General features: G+C 36.1%; 3 protein-coding genes across 3 annotated transcripts in view; 2 read left to right on the top strand and 1 right to left on the bottom strand.

The window, feature by feature from the left end:
- LOC134675072 (complexin) overlaps positions 1 to 22,185 on the bottom strand; it is a 157,949-nt gene extending 135,764 nt beyond the window's left edge. The window contains exon 1 of the mRNA XM_063533229.1: positions 22,095 to 22,185. Within this exon, the coding sequence (XP_063389299.1) occupies positions 22,095 to 22,149 (55 nt within the window). The 5' untranslated portion in view covers positions 22,150 to 22,185. The remainder of the gene's footprint in view (positions 1 to 22,094) is intronic.
- LOC134675088 (uncharacterized) lies at positions 4,855 to 8,984 on the top strand. Its single transcript, XM_063533248.1, has 3 exons — positions 4,855 to 5,043; positions 7,777 to 7,933; positions 8,242 to 8,984. Exons 2-3 carry the CDS (start codon positions 7,781 to 7,783, stop codon positions 8,959 to 8,961), a joined length of 873 nt encoding a protein of 290 aa, XP_063389318.1. The 5' UTR covers positions 4,855 to 5,043; positions 7,777 to 7,780; the 3' UTR covers positions 8,962 to 8,984.
- On the top strand, positions 12,413 to 14,141 carry LOC134675083 (uncharacterized). The gene is made up of 2 exons (XM_063533244.1): positions 12,413 to 12,548; positions 13,828 to 14,141. Exons 1-2 carry the CDS (start codon positions 12,432 to 12,434, stop codon positions 14,122 to 14,124), a joined length of 414 nt encoding a protein of 137 aa, XP_063389314.1. The 5' UTR covers positions 12,413 to 12,431; the 3' UTR covers positions 14,125 to 14,141.
- Positions 22,186 to 23,157: the final 972 nt, after the last annotated feature.

A 23,157-nucleotide genomic window follows, 5' to 3' on the forward strand; every position in this document is an offset into this window, starting at 1 on the left:
CCATAATAGAATCTTTATTTTCAATATCGGTTCACTCAAATTTAATCCCTATCAGCGGACGTCTAAACTCGATAATCACTTAAAATAATAAAACATGGTACAACCATCCCATTAAACAACACGTAAATACCCTCATTAGGTAAAAGTCGGTACAATAGATAACACGCGGTATTTAATCCCTTTATTTAGTTGTAGTATTTTGCAAATGTGTTCTTTTCTTATTATTATGAGGTTAAAGACTTATTTTGCTAAATCACCTTTGAAAAGTGTAAGAACTAAAATTACCCTTTAGAATTTTAGAACAATGACAACATAATCCTTATTCCTAGTATAATTTTAATGTTAGTTCTAGGGTCCTAATGAGTGACAGCAGGTAATATTATTTTGTATTTTGGGTGTGATTTTCATTACTGTGTTTGCGGCTAAGCGAGTAACAAGTAATTTATTTTGAATCTAAAAATTAATTTAATATATAATGTGGCATGATCAGTCATACTATTATACCGATAGTAGTTTTCAGTTGGTGAGTTTTTTATTTTGTTTCATTATGGATGTGTAAAATTTAGTAAGGTAAAGTTTGCCAAGTGTATTTCTCTAATCTATAAGACTTATTCTGATTTGAGGTTATGAATGATTTGGATTAGTTCTAGTTAAAAATAAATAAACAAACGTTTATTCCGAATCGTGCTTACCTACTTAGCTAACACGAATCGTGCTTACTTAGTAATGTGGTTTGTTGGCAGACGAGGCTTCTATAAATGTATGTAAGTTAGGTAGTTTATACATATCTAACTTAAACTTATCTACTTAAACCTTCACTGTATACGCACACGCAGCCGTATAGGGCAGTTATAATTTTCAACTCTATTGATAACTATTAAAGTTAATTTTTAAACAAATGTTTTTTACAACAACAGAGCTATGAATACAGGCAAAGTGTCAAAAATATGTATACAGTACTTTATTGCGTGTACATTAAGGTCGTGTATACATATTTTTGGCACTTTGCCTGTATTCATAGCTCTGTTGTTGACTGTACAAGCAGAAACGTCTGCGAACGATACTATAAGCTTAGAATAAATTTAAAATAGAAAAATTACTGTCTTGGGTGATGATACTTGATACGATGGCAAGATTTGCTGGCTATGGATGAGGTCCTGGTGGCTCAGATGGCAGAGATCTGGAGTATCGATCCAGAGGTCGTGTGTTCAAGTCTCAACCAAGTCAGTAATTTTTCCACTTATAAATTTACGTCTTTATATGTCGCAATAATCCCCCTTCATTTATTTAAAATATGAAACCACAAAATACAAAAACAAATACACTTCAACACACTGATATATCTAAAATTCACCTTATAAAATAAATTACAATTAAATAAAAACTAATTTACAACTAACACAAATAATCGCAATAATAATAATATATATTTTTTATAATGTGTTTATAATTTTTTTTATTGTTTTGTAAGTGTTTTTATATTTTACTTTTATATTCATATTATAATTAACCTAACTTAAGAAGAAAAATAAATAAAGATAATAATATATATTTCAATTATTTTCAGGAACTGAACCTCCAATCGATCCGCCGCTCCCTAATCCAGCTGCTAGAAGACTTCGAAGCCTCCGACTGTACTCGTTGCCAGCTCATCAAGTGCCGATGCGAGCCCATCGGACTCACACCTCCTCAGTCCGTTACTGGGTCGTCCCCGTCCCAGGGTAACGCACCGATATCGCCGCGGTCTTTCGCTGAAGCCACGGCGTTGGGCAGTCATGAACTTAAATCACCGCCAGGTAAGTCGTTCTACCCGTTGCCAGCTCATCAAGTGCCGTTGCGAGCCCATAGGACCCACACCTCCCCAGTCCGTTACTGGGTCGACACCGTCCGTTACTGGGCTAACACAGGGTAACGCACCGATATCGCCGCGGTCATTTGCTGAAGCCACGGCGTTGAGCAGTCATGAACTTAAACCACCGCCAGGTAAGTCGTTCTACCCGTTGCCAGCTCATCAAGTGCCGTTGTGAGCCCAACGGACTCACACCTCCCCAGTCCGTTACTGGGTCTTCCCCGTCCGTTACTGGGCTAACACAGGGTAACGCACCGATATCACCGCGGTCTTTCGCTGAAGCCACGGCGTTGGGCAGTCATGAACTTAAATCACCGCCCGGTAAGTCGTTCTTCTTATATGTAGGTATTTTCAAAGCCCATCGGACTCACACCTCCCTAGTCCGTTACTGAGTCGACACCGTCCGTTACTGGGCTAACACAGGGTAACGCACCGATATCGCCGCGGTCTTTTGCTGAAGCCACGGCGTCTTATTAAAGTTATTAAAACTTGAAATAGTTTATTTAAATACGGCGACAAGCACTGAGTTAAGACGATAGAAAGTTGAAGTAATTCTCTTATCGTAAGAAATCTTAGCGTAAAATCGTTATGTAAACCGCACGATTCATGAATTTTATTAGAAGGTAATGTTAACATTATACAATGTCTATTGAGTAAATTATTTATATAAGTGTTTGTATTTGTAGTTTTGGACTGCTTTAATTTTAAATGTCACCCTGTATTTTTAAACTTTCTATTTAACTGAAAATAAATATTTTATTTCAATTTCCAGCTATCAGCGTACCGCGCCCAGAATTCCATTCCAGCAGCGAATCCAACGAGCAAGCCCACCAGCCAATCAAGGACGTCGAATCCTGGGTCCGCGCCAGCACGCCCAACCCGGACAAAACCGAATCCCCTGGCTCTAAACCCTACGCCAACCTTACATATTCCTGGCCTCTAGCTCGTAAGTCAGTCTGGAACGACTATAAAGACAAAATCAACAGGCCAGAGATTAATACAGCAACTGTCAGCCAAACTGGAAATGTCCAGGATTTTTTTAAATCGTTCAGTGTGAATATGCATGTTGGGGATAAGACGTATGTGCAAAATAGGGCTTTGATGCAGAAACTGAAGAATATGGTTAGTCGGCAATCGGAGTATACTTATTTCTAAGGTCATACATGGGTCATTTAAAGTTGTTTTGTACACAAACTTTTTTTAAATTTGGGAATTTTTAAGTTATTTCTACCAGCTATTGTTGACATTATAATGTGATTATTTAGATACTTGACAGTATAAAAACTTTTCATAACTATTAAACAATTGATACTTAGTTAGAAATTGATGGCGTTCATTAAATAGTCAATGCTAAAGTACAATAACATTCGATTGAATTTAATTGATAAAAGCGTGGGAGTGTTTTATACTTTGCACTACGGCAACGGAAATATTTCGTTTTATTTTTAAATGTATTATTTATATTATGCTTATAACTGTTTTGCTAAAATAAAAAATTGTTCATGATAATACTTTTTAGATGTGCAATTGTGAATTCATGTGTTTTAACAATGTGTCGTGCTTTAAGTTATAAAAATTCAAATGTTGTATGGAAATTATTTTTACGAAAATAATTGTTACAACGGTGGCTTATAAGGCATAACCTTCTACCAAGCCATAAAATAATTTGGTGCTAATGACCGTTACTGACATCAATTGATTCATGTATTTGGCATATTGACTTTTAATTAAAGAGTAGGTCTTCGATGTGACTGTTTCTCTATTATTATCTAAATAGTTATTAGCTAATAATGACATTAGGTAATTGACTCATGTATTTGACATATTGAATTTTTAATTGACTTTTAACAAAAGAAGAGGTTTTCGATGTATGTAACTGTTTCTTTAATGTTGTGACACTTGTGACCTAAAAAGTTTATTATGAGATCATTAAAAAAAAGTGTTTATAATATAAAGCTAAGAGCGCTCTGGAATACAATTATTACATTTCGTTATTGATCATGTCTATTTTAGAATAGATAACAATAGTTTTTACATCAATTTTTGTGTATAAATATTTGTGGCACTTATTTCTAGTTGTTAAAACTCCATTTAAAATAAACATATAAACAAAGTGTATGCCACAGCAATAATGAATTGCCGTGTAATAGGAATAAATGGGAATTAAATTAATTTGGTTTAAATCAAGGAGAGTCAAAAGACTGCACATAATTTTATGATTGTGTAGTAATAAGATGATATAAAAACAAACAGGCTGAAAGGCCGTAAAAAACAAAAAAAATAAAATTCGATATTTTAAAATAGTTGTATAAGAATCTTATAAATTAATGAGTAATAATTGACGAAACAAATATATTAATAATATGTGATTCATGCTTAATAAATTAGTTCAGTATAAGAACGTTTTTTATTTATTTTGTTACTCCAGTGAAATAATTATTTATTAGTTTTATGACTATCCTAAACCCTATATTTAAGGGCAATGTTTCCGTAAAATCAGTTCAGTTCAAGGGGAACTCGAGCCAGAATTTCCTACTGGAAGGAATCTTGGCCATAAATACCTACTAAAACCTCACTAAAACACCTTTTGTTATATTTTAAAGCATGGACGCTTTTTCAGAGCATTATGAATTAAGCCTAAAACAATATTGCTACACCTATGCACCAAATAAATAATTATTATTATAATATGGTTCCTCCAGACTATTTTCATCTATTTGTCAATTTTACCAGTTATACATTTGTTATGGAATAACCCTTATTCGTTAGTCATAAGATCGAGTTTCAAATAAACTACGTGCTGCATGGGTAAGTTTATAAAATGCCGGTTGTCAACATAACTAAATCCAAGCAAAAGTATACCTAGAAACCGCGTATCTTAATATCGTTTCTGTACTTAGATACGAGGTTTTGAAGATAAGTGGCAGGTATGCTAGTGAATTTTGTTGGTGATATCAAAAATGGAGGTAGTTTCAAAATTCGAATCGGAGTTTTGAAATGAACCGTTAACCAATTGACGGTGGACAGCGCTCGCGGACGCGTAGCGGCCAATAATTCGAAATTATTCAAATTAATTATTTTTTTATGACATTTAGCAATTTTATGTTTAGATTTTGATTAATAATTATTCGTATAGTGTAACTAGTCAGTATTAAATTCATAGTGGTTCGATTGATTAATTGAGAAAAATAAAGGTAAGATTTTTTTTGCATTTTTTGGTGATTATGATTTTATGTATGTGTATATGTTTGTTGGTATAGAGGCGCTGTCGTGTCAGAGGTCAATTGAGATCTCTTTTGAGTCGCTGAGCCAGTGATGTATGTATGTATGTGTATGCAATTATGCAGCGTGTCAAATACTGTGTGTGTGTGTGAATTGATCATAGGGTTATAACAATAAGTATTACCCCTCCCTATCATTAATGGAATTATTAATTGATTAGTAAACTAAATCACATGTTAATTACCTTGGTACGATTTAGTTGCGTTGCAGAAACAATAGTTGCAGACATACCTGTAAACAAAGAACAATATAATTATGATTATAATTATAACAATATAAGTTTATACATATTATAAGGAAAAGTGTAATAATATTATGCCTACTTCACTTAGGTGCTTAGCAAAATAGATTCAGAATTGTTGTTAGGCCTCAGTTACACTTGTAAGTTTTACTTACGTAAGTAGGGACAAAGCTATTTGTTAGAATGAGATAACGATATTCATCTCTCATTCTGTAGTATAGCCGTGTCCCTACTTACGTAAGTAAAACTTACAAGTGTAACTCAGGCCTAACATTATGAAACTTAACTTTGCCATATTGGCAGAGAATAAGAAATTCACGGTAGGTATTATACATAATTATAACGACAACATGTACAGTCGACGTCAAAGATATGTTTACACTTTTGCACCTTACTTCTTTGTAATAAAGCGAAAAGTGTAAACATATCTTCGACGTCGACTGTACCAGAGTTTAATGACACCAACCACATAGTTCAGGCAAATAAAAGTCAGTAATGGTTATACAAACATAGTAACACATATACCTTAGTTAAGAATACCTGTTGTATGTATGTATGTATGTAAACACTTTATTGTACATAGTGAATTTATTGTTTTGTGTGTAGTGTGTGTGTGTGTGTAGTGTGTGTTGTGTGTTTGTTGTGTGTATAGTGTATTTAGGTACTATGAATACTGTTAGTATAAACTGGCCCCTGTTTCACCAACGTGAAAGGTGCGACGAATTGTAAAATCACTGTTGCTGACGTCACAGGCATCCATGAACTACGGTTACCGCTTACCATCGGGCGGGCCGTATTCCTGTTTGCCACCATCATTGTATTATTAAAAAAAACTTTATGATATCGGAAAAAAACAGATATTTCTCTTGCTAAGTTTATGACAATTGTCACAAGAAACACTACAATTGTCACGAAATTCCGACATATAACTCATTACCTGTCAAGAATTACCTACAATTCTTCTAAATCTTTGACAATTGTCAGAAACTTCGCAGGAGAAATATCTGTTTTTTTCCGATATAATAAAGTTTTTTTAAATAATACAATGATGGTGGCAAACAGGAATACGGCCCGCCCGATGGTAAGTGGTAATCGTAGCCCATGGATGCCGGTGACGTCAGCAATAGTGATTTTACAATTCGTCGCACCTGTCACCGATGTGAAATTGGGGCCTGATAGCCTAATATTATCACTACAGGTATACAAATTCATATATTTTTAATAGTAAGAAATAATGGACCGTTAAGGCTCCGTGGGTTAAAATATTTCTCTCATTCTCACTCGGCGTAAGTGTGAACGTAAGTGTCTCGCTCACGCTCAGTAAGAGATGAACCTGATCCCACGGAGCCTTAAGAATTTGTTGTCTCGTTAGAATACTTCGGCAATTTAAGAATAACCTTCGAAAACCTCAGTAAATATTATCTAATTTCTCGAAATATCGGAATAATCCATTTTACGACTACAAGGAGACCCTTTTAGTCCCTTTTGTCAAAGTTTCATAAGAAAATGTAGGTAAAAAACTATAATTCATTCTAACTAGACCCCTGAGTTCCTTATCTCAATACTGAAGGAGGGGTCAAGTATACTGGTTGGTAGTAAAAGCTTTTGCTAAGCAGTAAAATCGATTGTAGGTTTTTAGAATTGGGAAGGTGATAAACTAGGGTAGCCTTTTTGTTCTGATATTATGTAATGCTCGTGGGACCGTTATTACGGATCAGGCTAGAATCCGTTCATAAGTAGCAAGACTAGCAAGCGAGCGAAAAGTGAGAGAGTAAGTGAAGTAGTTAGGGCATTTATTTGTGTGCTTATCACAATCAGGTACATACCTACCTACTTGCATATGCATGTAAGTGTGAGGATGAGTTATATTTACTTACGGCCTGATTCTAATTTTAATAAACATGAATAATTAGATCTCGATACGGATCGGATCTGTCAGTACCAAAAGTGACGTTTTTGTTTGAAGGAACGTCACTTTTGACGCTGGCAGATCCGATACGTATCGTATCGGGATCAAATTTTTGACGATTATTAAAATTAGAATCAGGCCGATAGTCGTCTAGAATCCACAACACAAGCCATATTGAGCTTACTGTGGGACTAGATTGATCTATGAATATTAATTATATTATACAATTTTCCTATAATATTTATTTGTTATCATTTAATATAATAATTTGAGCAATTCTCAAAAAGTTTGTACAATTTCGATCACATCTTAGATTTCTATAATAATTGGTATGCTGGTATTATTACATGAAGCTGAACGACCTCCAACATATTTCCCAAAATATTCCAGAAAGTATCTAAGAAACATTCCTTTTTTGTTTCTCATTTACTGTTTCATTATGATATTTTTTAGTCTTATTAAATTCATTGAGACCATTACTATGTATATTTCCAGAGCCATGCACCGTCTAACCGAGCACACGCTTCTTGAGCCGCCTTCGCCAGCGTATACGAACGTGACAGTGAGGCGCGCCTTCATCGTCTGGCTGCACTGTGGCCAGACCAACAAGTTCAAGGACGTCTGCAATTACTTCCACTTCTTGGAAGGATTGGTAAGTTCATATCCTCACTGACACACGGCCTGATTCGAACTTTGAAATACATAAAAATTTTGCTAAAGATACGATGCGAATCGGATATGTCAGTGTCAAAAGTGACGTTTTGGTTTGACGAAACGTCACATTTTTTACACAAATTGACTAAGCCCCACGGTGAGCCCAAGAAGGCTAGTGTTGTATTAAATTAAAATTTTAGATTTTGGGAATTCGTTTCTTAGTTACCAATCATCGTAATTTGTGAATGAAAGTGAATCCTAATTTAAGTCATGATTTTGTGTCATTACAATTTCTAATTTTTATAGGAGGACAAGCTCCCAGTTGACAGCCGAGCCGTCAGCCGTCATCACGAGTTCGACCTCTTCACCAACCCCCCTCCCTCGTCAACCTATCTCAACTCCCACCACCCCAAACTCTACGCCAACACGCAACTAGAAAACTACTACGTCACCAAACTAGAAGCTATCAGAAACGAGAAATGCGTGTTCAAACTAGAAGGCTTTGAGGAGATCGGACCGAAAAACGGGGCTACTAAACAGCAGATAGTTGAATCGAGTCAGCTAATAAGAAGGTATTGCTTCAGCCACTCTATTACTTTGAAGAAGTTCCTGATAGAATTTAAACAGTATGCTGTTAAATGTCAATTGAACAATAGCGTTCAAAACGTGGCCTTTTATATAAAGAGAAAGATGATCAAAGAAGAAATAACAATGATAGTAAATTGTCCGAGAACATTCAGTTTTCTCGAAGAGGAATTCGTTGAAGATACGTCTGTGAGTTTCCTGAGTCAAATGAGATCGTTAGATAGTATAAAATTATCTCCGATGATGAAGCTCAATGATGTTGATGTTTGGAACAACGAGAATTTGAAGAACAAGGTATCGAATGCTAGAAATGCATTTGGGAAGAAACCGAGTCAGAAAAGAAATGTGAACCAGATCCCGGAAAAGCAGGAAGCTAGGTACGATGTAGAATATATGAAAGTGATTAAGCAGAAGTTGAAAAATGAATTAATGGTGTTGTAAGAAAAGTTCAAATAGTTTATATAAAAAAATATAATATATTAAGTCAACAGTAAAAAAACAAACAAAATAACGCTGTAAATTGGCAGTCAACTGCCAAATATAATTGGAATTCAGACAAATTAATCCTATGATGGTAAATTATAACCCGCTTCGCTCAACGTAACAAATTTGAATAAAAATAATATTTAGTTGAAATAATTAACAATGTTTCTGTAAGTTTTAAGAAAAACTAAATTTATTTGTTCGTTGACTTGTTAGCATTGACTATTTATGTTTTTACTATTTTTTTAATTTAAATTACTTAAAAATACCAAACCAAACCAATTTTGTATATTGACTGGCTGAACAATCAGCCAATCATATGGAATACAAGACATCCAATTTATAATTGCACAAATATGAGGCAGTCAAAATTACAGTTTATTCTTAATTTACAGAATTTATTAAAAAAAAATTTTTCTACATAATTTGTAGTCATTTAATTTTATATTTTATTTTGACACACATTTCAAAACGCATATAAAGCGTTGTGAAATTTTAAATTCTATTAAATAATCTAGCATCTTTATATTACATACTAACTTAAGGTTAGTTAATTAGTTGTGACTATAAAAATATTACTTATTAAGTTATTATGTTTTAAGTTTTTTTTAGTTATTAAATAATATACCTTGACTGTAGATATCCTACTAAATAATTTATTTATTGTAAAATTATTAAAACCTAGCTACACTTATTAATCAAATGATTTTATTTACAAAAATAATATTATATTTGGACTACTTCATGAGTAAGAAAACATTATGTTTTTTGAATGACAGATTTCGTTTATTGTCCAGAAATATGTACTTATTTTTGTAATTTAATAATTTGATTTGTCGAACACAAGTGTTTACCTACTTCCCTAGCTGCTACCAGAAGTTTATTATTGTAATAAATCTTAAATATAACAAGAAACTTGTTTTATTTTATATTGCGATATTGCGGATATCATCATTGGTTTGTTTTGGACGAAGCATGTTGCAGATTTGCAGATTTGCATTTGCGTTGTGGATATCCTAATTAAAAATTTGGTGTAAGTAGTTTTATATTTTGTATTTATTAAAATTGTTTTGGATAGCCTACTATAACCACTCACTTGCTTTTGGTAACTGTAGCTACCAGCTGTCACCCTTATTTTATTATAATAATAGAGGTCACTGAAAAATATCAAGCAAGTGAGTGGATAAGCATGAGAGAGATCTACAAAATACAACCTTTTATAAATAAACTAAAATGTATTTAAGTACCTCGTCATACTTGCGTATTTACGATGTACTTACGTGCAATGATGGTCCCTATGACAGTTCCTTCAAGTGTCTTTTGGTTGGACTTAATTTAAACCATAGTTAATAAAAAATGTTTTTACCGTATTTTTAAAACCTACTTAAATGTTACATTTCTAAATCACTGCCCGATTCAAACTTTAAGATACGTCAAATATTACGGCTAGATAAGATATGGATTAGATATGTCAGTGTCAAAAGTGATATTTTTCATTGAAGAAACGTCACATTTGACACTGACATATCTAATCCATATCGTATCTAGTCGAAATATTTGACGTATGTTAAAGTTCGAATAGGGCCGTCAGTTAATATGCCGACTGCAGGACTTTAAAAAAATGACTCCATTCATACATTTTACGTGAAAGCTACTTCATATAAATGAATTGTCATAGGGATCATAATTTGACGTGAGAGGTAAGTGTATTAGTATCTGTGTAAGAGATTGTATTAATAGTTAGTTTTAGGCAAGAGACACGGCGATATTTATAGTTACTCGCCCAGCGGTGAGCTATAAATATCGCCGTGTCTCTTTTATTTACACGGGAGTGCTTATCTTTTGTTCGTGTTTATAGCCGATAGCTCATAGCTTACTAGCTCGCGGTGGGATCAGTGCCTTAGGTTGTGCTAGCTATAAAATCTTGTTTCTTAGGGTAATGAGAAATAGGGCCGGATTTTTCCGGCCGACTCAGATTTCCATGTTATAAAAAAAAAAGATATGAAACGAACGCAAGTGAATGATGAGATGACAGGTGACAGAGAGGTATGGAAGAAAATGCTGCGCCGACCCCATGTGAATGGGACAAGGGCAAGCGAATGAAATAAAATAGTATTTATCGCTATTTAATTTTATCAAATAAGGCAGCATTTTGCTTCGCTGACCATAATCAACCTTATACCTATCCCAATAGTATTCAAAATTAAAAGTGGTGATAGGGTCTTGCATGCAATTTTTTTGCTCAACCCCCGGAGAACGGTAATATAGTGAGGCGCGGGTAAACTCGAGTAGACCATGTCAGTATCGATACTTTAGTAGGTAGTGTTTAACTCACTTACACTAAGCGCCACTTGCACCATCCCGCTAACCCGGGATTAACCGGTTAAACCGGTAATCCAGTGTCAAATTGTACTGGTAACCATGGTAGCTCCAGGTTTAACCGGTTAACCCCCGGGTTAGTGAATGGTGCAAGTACAGTGGCCCTGTTGCTTTAATTTCGTCAGATGTCAGTATAGTTTGGACGTATATAAACAAACCTGCATAAAATAAATACCAATGTAAAACTATTCAAGTAACGTTTTGTTTCGTGATGGACTGCAACGATTTTTATAGCACACAAAGTGCAAGTGTTATTTTAAACGTTAAACTTCTATGACATTGAAATAATATACATTTGCACTGCGTGTGCTATCAAAATCGTTGCAGACTTATCTTGGTCTCTATTTTTCTTTCGGCTTTAAAATAGTCAGATAAGATAAGACTATTAGTGCGTGCGACATGGGTTCAACCGTCCATTTTTGTTTAAACAATAATCAAGTATTTTGGGAACGTAAATTCTTTTCAAACTCACATGCTAATCCGAATGAAATATCGATAACCAACTCTTGCGCATCCCTACTCACTCCATCCGCCAGTACCTGCTCTGCGCTCCCGTCGGACGCGTCTACCAACCTGTTTTTAATCGAATACCGACCGTTGCGGTCAAATCGAGTTGGGTGCTCTAAAATAATACACAATGCAGTGCGTGTTAACTTGAATTTATTTAAGTAAAAATATAGTTTTGGCGCGAATATAAGGACTGATTAAGATATAATTAGTCACGGATGGATAGTGAACTGTGCAATGGTGATAGCTAAACACAAGAATAGTGTCTTCAAATAGAATATAATTGTAAAACAGTTATAGTAAAGAATAATCTCAGTTAATTATACTTAGACATCCAAATTGACAAACAAATTGATTTTCAACAAACTATCGTCACTGTTTTTTGTGGATGCCTTAAATATTTGTGTATGAGGAAATCTTTGTTGGAGTATTTTTTATGATACCTATCAAAAGAAACGCACTAAGAAAGCACTTTGGTTCTGTGTGTTTTAAGCAGTAGACATTTGAATATAACTGTTATTTAATTGGAGCAAAAAATAGATATGGCCGCGGCAAGTGTGTCGACCCCAATAAATAGAATAACACGAGACAATCTGACCGTGTTGATAAGGAACAACATCTTGGATGACTCCGCGGAGTTCATGTCAGATAATGATATGGTGAGTTTAAAATTAAACAGAATTTAAAAAGATATAATTTTTTGTTATTAGCCCCAAAGTGGTTATAGAATTTTATGCAGGAACAATGGAATTCATATTCATATTATTTAATTCATAAAATTACAATTATTACATATCAAAAACGGAAATTAATATTGATATAATAAGGCCGATGTCAACTGAATTACAATCCTTTAAAAGCAACAATCACCAATTAAAAAAAAACCGGACAAGTGCGAGTCGGACTCGCCCACCGAGGCTTCCGTACTTTTTAGTATTTGTTGTTATAGCGGCAACAAAAATACATCACCTGTGAAAAGTTTAACTGTCTAGCTATCACGGCTCGTGAGATACAGCCTGGTGACAGACGGACGGACGGACGGACGGACAGCGAAGTCTTAGTAATAGGGTCCCGTTTTACCCTTTGGGTACCTACGGAACCCTAAAAATTATTATTATATTCTGACATCAATATCAATAGATCAACATTATGGTTCTCTTTGTGTAGTTTTAAGTGGAATCGGGCTATGGCATAAGAAATGGGGTTATATCATAACAAGCAGGTAGCTGATGGGTAGGTAAGCCTGTAATTGTTCGAATAGGATTGGGCTTAGGGGTAGGTCCACTTTTTCTCAGAAAGGCAACAACTGACCGCCAAATCGCTTCACTTATCTTTTTCACTCTCATAGGTACTGTATAGAAGATAACGAAATACATGAAGCTAAAGTAAGGACACAAAGCACGAAGTATATTGTTGTCTCACACACACACACACACACACACACACACACACACACACACACACACACACACACACACACACACACACACACACACACACACACACATATACACACATACACAACCCTTAGTATTTACAGCGCTCATATGTAGATTTAAGGCCGAGCCACACCGGCTTGCGTGTGCGTGACGTGCGCGTGTGCGTGCGGTAAAATGTTGGAGCCGCACACGCACACGTCACGCAAGCGGTGTGCCATCTCTCATAAGGATCTGTATACTACAACGCCGCACGCGCACGTGCACTTCACGCACACGCATCGGTGTGCACAACTGCACAGGCCATTAATATCAAAACTGAACTACTTAATTTCTTTACCTATTAGATTAGTTTTTACTAAACCTTTAGTTTACGAATAACGAATTTATTCTTTATTCTTTGTCTCGCTCATGATGCCGGCGGTCAATACCACTGTGATATTTTGGCATACAAAATCAGTAAAAAAACCGTAGATTGATATTTCAATATTTTCTATTTCAGATGGAAACCGATTCTCCAGTACGCAGCAAAAACAAAAACTTACAGCCAATCAGCAAAAAGCTCTTCCACTCCCCGATGCAAAGCGCAGAAAACGAGGCCCAAACTACCAGGAGTCCAGAAAATCGAAGAAGAAACAGAAAGAGGAAACAGTTTCTTATCCCTGATGGGGGTGAAAGGTTCAAGAAGGCGTACATACAGTGCGAGGAGGGGTATAGTGAGAATATGGGGGGGATGAGGAAGAAAGTGTTGATCAGTCTGTTTCATAATAAGGAGTATTCTATGGATGTTGGGATTTAGTTAGATTTAGTAATATTAATTTAATAATGCAAGCAATTCGGTTGATAAACTAATTGAATTAAGCAACATACCTACGTTGCTAATTTTAGCAAATTATGAAGGCATCGGGCACCTAAAAGTGCTATCTGGCAACTTTTATTATATACGTTTTGGCAACAGTTTTGCGATAGAGAGAAAAATTTAACAAATTTTGTAATTCGTAGATGAATGTGAAATATTTATCTCATTGATAAAAACTCAAAAACTCGCTTATGTCGATTTGAATTTTAATGTCCTTAAGCCTTCGATAGCTATAATTATAAGTATATTTTAGTTTCTATACAAAGTTCCTATTCAATAATGTTTTACCTTAACAATACGGAATTACAAAATCCTATTTCTAAGTAGAAGCGCATGTATTGAAGTAAAAAAGAAACATATTTAGCCATAAGCTTTTCCTTTCTTATTTAAGGGGCTTTCCACGAGACCGTCGCTTACATAACGCTTTTGTATTGTATGGCAGCTACCTCAATAAAATACGTGAATCTCGAGAATATACTGCCAATTTGTTAGCCAAGTTATGAAATATTACCTGACCCAATATCGCTTACTCAGCATTTCCAGAAGTATTAGAAGAATTGCGTTATGTAAGCGACAGTCTCGTGGAATGCCCCTTAAGTACTACAAAAACTTTATTTATTTCTTGAAATATTTTTCGTACTTACTATCATTATGTTAATTTTTCATAATTAGGTAGGTAGATATATAATTAATATAGGTAGGTACTAAGTCTCAACAATTATTATACTTAAGGCCCATTTACACGATACAAGATTCTTGAACATTCAATCCCACCAAAAACATTCTGTAAAAAACTAGCCAAGTCTCGATGGAGCTGCTTGTTTATCTCTAAAAAGTAATGAAATCTAGACAAAGTCGTGCCAAGTCTAAGGTTCCTTACTGCGATTTCTTTATTATTATAGTTAATGTTGTGTGACTTGGCCGTTGAAGGGTACACAAGGGTACAAAACCAGGTGCTCCATGACACCATTGCACCAATCTGTCGCCAGAACCGCTACCCATTGACGATGGAAAATTGCCACTTGGAAGACGTTGATTCAATAACCAGTCAATTGTAGGCTTGATAAAGCTGCGTATTTCAATAATACTTATGTATGGGCGAGCCTGAAACAAACCCTTCTTTTTGGTGCAATGGCAGATTGGTGCAATGGTGTCATGGAGCACCTGGTTTTGTACCCTTGTGTACCCTTCAACGGCCAAGTCACACAACATTAACTATAATAATAAAGAAATCGCAGTAAGGAACCTTAGACTTGGCACGACTTTGTCTAGATTTCATTACTTTTTAGAGATAAACAAGCAGCTCCATCGAGACTTGGCTAGTTTTTTACAGAATGTTTTTGGTGGGATTTCACTTCTTTTTGTAGTGAAAGCGTTGCGAGACTTGCACCTTTTTACATGTAATGTTTTTGATGGGATCTCATCTCTTTTTGTAGGCAGTCCTTCTTTTCGGGTACTCATACCCATACTATGTATACACATATCATAACTAAACATATCTTCATTCATACTCACATCGTACATCGTAGTGTACCTTTACTTTACTTTACCTATTTGTAGGAACTGCAACAGTAACTTTGTAATATCATATATTTATATGGGATTACAAACTTACTTATGCAGTTCTTAGATCTTTAAAACGTGACTGATATTGCAATATTTTTAGGTTTTACCTTTATGTGGCCATTAAACCCTAACTTTGTACCAAATTTCAGCTCTCTGAGTTTATGGGAAGTACTAGTTCTTTTCTGATGATCATGAGTGAGTTTCATAAATGCGAAACTTTGCTTTCGCTTAACTTCGGAACTAAATGACCTACAGACTTGAAATTTTGGATTTTAAGTATGTGATTATAGCTTACTGGATGACCAAAATTTCTGCGTTCTGGTCTTATCCAGAGGTTCTCAAATAGGGGCCTGAAAATGCGGCGAAATGGTTCCAGTAAAGGATGGTACGGCAGTGCTTGCTTCGCGCTCGACTTGGCGGGGGCACTGCCGTGCCCCCCGATACAATAAAATTGAGGCAACAAAAAACTTGTACTCTCTAAACATACGTGACATTCTTGTATTCAAGTAGCAACTTCAATTCAATACTGGCATACGTGTAAACGAAGCCTAGTGCAGTTAATTGAATACAAGAATTGCCAATCCATCATAGAGGTGCAATAATATAGAGATGATACGGGGAGGGGCCAAACGACCGAACGAGATGCACTTATGGAAATTTCAGTAGGAGTAGCAGAGAAAGCGGTATTATCGCTTGTCCTTGTCACAGTCTCACTATTTGTTTGCTCCCCACCAAAAATTTAGTATGGTTTATGTTGGGAATTACGTAGATTGTTTTTGGTTGTTGTCAGGAATGTTAAAACGTGTTTTTAATATTGTCGCTTTGCGTATGTTTTGTCCCTCACGGAGGCACGCGTATAGCTCATCTATGTAATACTAGGTCTATGCAATCCATTTTTTTTTTCGACATGGATTCCGTACGCGAAGGTGTGTTCATTGTCGCTGCTATAGTAGCAACTGTGTTACGAGAAAAACATCAGCACTGCTAGATCCAGTTCCCATTGAATCCTTCACTTTCTTATTTTCAGCTTGATATTGCGTTCTTATGCTCTTAAGTTTCTTCATTATTTATTTGGGACCAAAACTCTTCGACCCCAAATTCTATAGCAAAATCTGCAAGGGCAGCCTCGCGAGCCTCGCGGTTTTTATAATTTTTATCCTCTGTGTCCCAGAAACATTGATGACTTCTATAAATTTCTATGAATTTAATTATCTCCGAACTACCTAATTTAAAATAATTTTTGCTCATTTTATCAGTTTTACCACCCATTCAATATTGAATGAAAATCTGCCAATGCAAATCGGTTCAATTCTTGCTTCAATATGGCTTCAATACATCATACTTGATTCAACTTGAAGTTTAGACCTGTCAAGACTTGCATGCAATTATTGCCGTTCAATAAATGTCTTTGGTGTAAACAAAATATGGTCAAGAATATTGCCCATCAAGAATTGTATACAATAATTGCATTCAAGATTTTGGTTATTGCTTATGTATAAACACTTTGATTCAATTCTTGAATTCAATTATTGCACGGCAAAACTTGCATACAATTATTGCGGATTCTTGTTCAAGAATCTTGTATCGTGTAAATGGGCCTTTAAGCAATGGCAAAACTGCCTCAACGCAATTCATAAAATTGATAATTATGTGCTTCCATTTCTATAATTAAGTAGTGCTTAATTATTTTGCATTTGCATCGTATTTTCACGGAAACGTACGAACGTGTATTGGTATTTCAGTCAGTCTCAGTAAAAAATTCTGAGGTTGACTGAAGTAGCATGACAAATACGAACGTTTCCGAGAAAGTTCGATGGAAAACAATTATGTACTACATCTGTATTTAAGTTCTGATTGGGGTTTTCTATAAAAGATTATACTGGCTTCCAAATGTTTACAAAGTTTTAACCACAAATATGTGGCCTTGTACCTACGTGTAATAAAAAAAGGTAAGTTAGGGTAATTGTAAATCAAAAGGGTGGTGAGCGCAGCAGAAGAATAGTGTAACAAACTATAAATATAACAGTATATTCCTAATTTTGTATGCTTTAAGTTAATTATAAGGAATTATTTACTTAATGATAAAATAAATAACAATTTTAATGATAATGTTTACTTACATAGATTTTGTAAAATGAAATATTGTAATTTAGGTACTTATGCGAAATAAATATACTTATTTATAAAAAATATTATTTTGTATTATTATAAGCCATATTTACATATTTTCTAAACTCTTTAGTTAACTGAATGCCAGCGACGTATTCGTTACAAAGCAGAAAAATGAGTTCGAGATAGACCAAGAAAAGTCTGCAGCGATTTTGATAGCCCACGCAGTGCAAGTGTTATCGATGAGATGATGATGAGAGTTGGCTTACGGCGCGATTCGGAAAATGAATTAGAGATTAACTAGATACGATATGTTATCTTTACTATTTCATATCTAGTGAATCTCTAATTCATTTCCCGAATCAAGCCGTTAGTAAAATACCCTATCAAATCATTGGCATCTATCAAATAATGGCGTCCCCAAAGGCATGGCCACTGTCACTCATACAGCCAATAGATGCTAAATACACTAAGTAGGCACCTCAAAAGTCCCTCAAGGCCGGCTAATAATGAAAAAGCCGTTTTGTGTGTTGACAAAGCTCTGTGTTCGAGTTGGAGATTTCCCGGGAGACAGTTTTGAGTTCGATCCTTATGGCAATCTGCCTAATGATTGGCGATTGAATGAACATTTTTGTTTTTTTGTGACTATGTTAAATAACTTCAGGTAATATTGTTGGTGAATTATCATCGTATAGTAGGTAAGAGCAACGAGAAATTTAGGTAAGTATAATATAGATGTCGCGAACGAAAATTCTAATTACTATTTCTATTCTAATTGCTATTTTCTGCTAATATTCTATAATATTAATATTAATATTTTATTATATTCTATTATTTTCTACTAACCGGTTTAACCGGAAACCGGAAGTCTATTTTCAACTCCTGCTTATAATATTACTGGTAAATTGTTCTAGTAGTACATTTTTCGTCAGCACTTGTGACATCCGGTGAGTCGCGGAAGTAGCGGTATTGATAGACAACTTGCTTAAAGCTGGACTTCCGAGCAAAGCGGCTCTGACGCAACGGCCGCAGCGTTAGAGCCGCTGCGTCAGTGTCGCAGCGTTAACTGACGCAGATTAGCTTCCGAGCGGCGCGACTCCGGCGACAGTCGCAGTTGTTATTCCATACGGTGCAGACGTGATATACTTATGATCAACCGATCAATTATGATAATATTTTTAGAAGAAGAGGAGGATCACGGTCTTTTGTTTCGTTACTTTTACAGAATGGAGCGAAGCCTACCCAATTCAATTTTCAAAAGTAGAATAGACGAAGGAACTTATACCAACTTGAAAAAAAACCATTTAAACGAGAATGACGACAAATTCAGGAGCTTTTGTCGGTTTAATATTCATTTTTTAGATATTTTAAATATTGACATAGCCTCAAAACCACGTACGATCGCAGCGACTGCGCGACAGTGCTTGCGCAGACGTAGCACGGCCGCTATCGCCGAGCGATACTGACGCGGCGGCACTGTCGCTGCGATAGTGACGCTGCGTTAGTGTCGCCGGAGCCGCTGTGCTCGGAAGTCTACCTAAGGAGCCATTTTGAGGGTAGATTTTGTTTACTTTTATTTAAATACCTAAAGTATAATTCTTACATTAATACAGAGTATAATTCTTTATTTTCTATTTACATTTCATTCGACCTTTTTTCGATTTGTCGAAGAATCATATTATGTTTTAAGTAACATTATTTTGTGTTATTTATTAGGGTTCCGTACCCAAAGGGTAAAACGGGACCCTATTACTAAGACTTCGCTGTCCGTCCGTCCGTCCGTCCGTCTGTCACCAGGCTGTATCTCACGAACCGTGATAGCTAGACAGTTGAAATTTTCACAGATGATGTATTTCTGTTGCCGCTATAACAACAAATACTAAAAACAGAATAAAATAAAGATTTAAGTGGGGCTCCCATACAGCAATCGTGATTTTTGATCAAAGTTAAGCAACGTCGGGCGTGGTCAGTACTTGGATGGGTGACCGTTTTCTTTTTGCATTTTTTCCGTTTTTTTTGCTTTATGGTACGGAACCCTTCGTGCGCGAGTCCGACTCGCACTTGCCCGGTTTTTTTTTTCATGATCATCAAGGTTTATTATAAATTATAATCATAATAAAATCAATATATGTACAAGTTAGTAACCAAACTGTATTCATAGCACAAATAGCAAAAGCAAAAGTTTCTAAGCGGGCCAGGTGTTCAAAATGATCTTGACGCGACTTTATTGTTAAGAGAATAAGAGCGTGTCAAGGTAATTTTGAACCCCTCGCCCGCTTAACAACTTCTGCTGCTGACTGTACCGCATACCGCTCACGCGTCTCGTAACCATTGTATGTAAATGTGGATATAATAATGACATATATGCCGAGATGAGGGCATAAAACGGAACGCCAGGCGCGTGCCATAAAGATGTTCTTTCAAACGTCAAAAGGGCAAAACTTTATACATATATGTATTATATTTTTAGGGTTCCGTAGCTCCGTACCCAAAGGGTAAATACGGGACCCTGTTACTAAGACTCCGCTGTCCGTCTGTCTGTCTTCGAAGTCGTTTTCTGCCTCTCTAACACTCTTACAGAGAGGCAGATAACGAAATTTCGATTTTTGCGCTTGGGCGTGGTAGGCCACCTGTTAACAAACCGCCTTGATGCATCAATGTCATAGTAAAAACTTGGCAAAAAAGCTGTTAAAGGTTAGTACTTGTATAAGTTACTTACTCTATGGTTTAGTATGTGCACTAGTACTGCACTCTGGCGGCAGAACATTGCAGTAGTACTCCCTAATGAAATCGAACCGCTAATCCTCTGCCCTATCGGTTAAAAGGCGCAAAAATACTCGAATATTTTTAAAGATCGTCATAAAAAATCTTTAACAATTCCTGACACCACTATCTCCAAATCGCTAAAAAGACAATATTAAATTCCGCAAATGGTGAAAATCGAGAGACAAGTTAGGAAAACTTGTCGACTGATCGCGGGAATCATTGGCCAAATCGCACGACGTCACGGCTGGCGTGGCAAGAAATACTAAAAGAGGTTTTTAAGGAAGTTTTATTAAGTTTTGCAACCCGTAAGTTTAGGTAGATTGATGAGGTAGCTGTAGATTGTAATCATTATGTTTTTAGGGTTCCGTTTTTTCCTTTTGAAGTACGGAACCCTATAGGATCACTCGTGCGTTTGTCTGTCTGTCTACAGGACCAATTAAGTTGAAATTTGGTACACATATTATGTAAATTAGTGACCCAAACATGGACATGTTTTTTATAATTTTAAAATGTATATAGGTTCGAAGTTATTTAAGAAAATAGCCAAATAAACCATGACCATTCTCCCCCTTTATCTCCGAAACTACTGGGTCTAAAATTTTGAAAAAAATACACAAAATAGTTCTTTACCTATAGATGACAGGAAAACCGATTAGAAATGTGCAGTCAAGCGTGATTCAGACTTATGTACGGAACCCTGGAAACGCGAGTCCGACTCGCACATGGCCGGTTTTTATAGGTTAGCCGAGTCAATTGTTTACAGCAATGTAATTTTTAATGTTCCGTGCAAAACTTTGTTCACGGAACACTTATGGGATCACTTCGGTCTTGCAAATCAGTTATTATTGTTATGTATTGTATAATAAAAGTTATGTATTGTACTTCCACAACAGCGCGCGGCCCTATATACCGCCAGAGTATCAGCTACATCCTGTCGGTCCGCTCCCCGTCATCCTTTGCGATCTGGGGCTCCAGAGGGCCTATTACCGCGAACCACGTTCGACGTGTTGCCTTTCTGTCGCACTTATAAATTTAAAACACGTTAAACGTGGTTCGCGGTAGGCCCACAGAGTCGCAGGACGTTGGCGCTGACGAGCGCTCTCCTCCGGATGTCGTTGACCGCCGCAGTTGTATTTTTTTGTATTTTGGTAGGGGTGCGAAACTCGTGACTTCGGTCAAACTCGGCTCCACTCGGCTCAGCATTGCTCCGAGCAATTATTAGGGTGGTCGGCACCACATGACTTCCTTATGCGTGTACGACCACAGATAAGATAATCACTTGATTTTTGACAACCCTAAGTAGCCGAAAGGGGTAGTGCCATATATTAGAAAGGGACAGCATAAGTCGACCCTAAACCGCTGCCAAACTTGTTTTTGTAGGAAGTTTCCTTTCTATACGGTAGTACTATTAATGAAATATTCTGTGATTTTGGTTTGTATAAAACAAATAAATTAAATCAGTAGCTTACCTTTAACGGCGCTTAACTTGTTGCCCACCATCTGCTTGGCCACGAACGCCGCCATTTTGTTTTACTGTGTGCTCAACTGCAACAAGGAAAATACAAATTAATATTAATAAATATACTAGTGATATGACAATAAATTCTAACAGTAACCCAATTCAACTAATCATAACTACATGAACTCAAATCTTGTTCCTCGCGTAGTCCAGGCATTTTTGCCACGGCTCATGGGAGCCTGGGGTCCGCTTGACAACTCCCAAGAATTGGTGTAGGCACTAGTTATTACGAAAGCGACTGCTATATGACCAGACTCAATTAATGTGTAAATCTTACTACTGTTTATATAATTTTCTTGACATCTCATCCCTCTAGCGTTATATTTTAACTGAATGTCATATCCTTCTGTGCACACATGTTTGGAGTTATAGTCCAGATCTAAACTATAAGCCTATTTATTAATGTAATTTCTGTAAATGTCTGTAACTTGTTTTGTGAGCCTATTAAATAAAATAAAATAAAAAATAAATAAGAGGGTAAACTAGGCTTTATCGGGATTAGTCCGGTTTCCTCACGATATTTTCCTTCGAAAAGCGCATGGTAAATACGAGTATCAAATGATATTTCGTACATAAGTTCCGAAAAACTCATTGGAGCCGGGGTTTGAACCCGCGACCTTCTGACTGAAAGTCGCACGCTCTTAAGGGGCGCTGGTGGCCTAACGGTAAAGGGGCCCACTGATTAACAATCCGCCGGACAGAATCGGCCTGTCAGTATCAGTCAGAACAAAAGTTGACAGTTCCGAACATCTGACAGGCAGATACCATCCGGCTGACTATTAATCAGTGGGCCCCTTTACCGTTAGGCCACCAGCGCTTTTTGACTACATGAAATCAAATGCACGACATAATTGTAGCAATTTACAAACCCGACTTTCCTCCTTTCTCAAGGGATCGCCGATTAAAAATTGATCAATCGGAACTGCTATTAGGAACTAAAGCTCTTAAGCCATAAGCCCTTCAATTATTATGGCTACTTAAGGAATTTCATTCGTAAAAGAAATGAAAGGTAA

The sequence above is a fragment of the Cydia fagiglandana genome, chromosome 21 (assembly GCF_963556715.1).
Source record: "Cydia fagiglandana chromosome 21, ilCydFagi1.1, whole genome shotgun sequence".
In the NCBI taxonomy this organism is placed as follows: Eukaryota; Metazoa; Arthropoda; class Insecta; order Lepidoptera; family Tortricidae; genus Cydia; species Cydia fagiglandana.

Bases quoted from the DNA above. Each gene is read 5' to 3' on its own strand.
- LOC134675088 (XM_063533248.1), top strand. From the start codon at position 7,781: ATGCACCGTCTAACCGAGCACACGCTTCTTGAGCCGCCTTCGCCAGCG. The intron at 7,934-8,241 runs GTAAGTTCATAT...TAATTTTTATAG, and splicing joins TCCACTTCTTGGAAGGATTG to GAGGACAAGCTCCCAGTTGA.
- LOC134675083 (XM_063533244.1), top strand. From the start codon at position 12,432: ATGGCCGCGGCAAGTGTGTCGACCCCAATAAATAGAATAACACGAGAC. The intron at 12,549-13,827 runs GTGAGTTTAAAA...TTTCTATTTCAG, and splicing joins TCATGTCAGATAATGATATG to ATGGAAACCGATTCTCCAGT.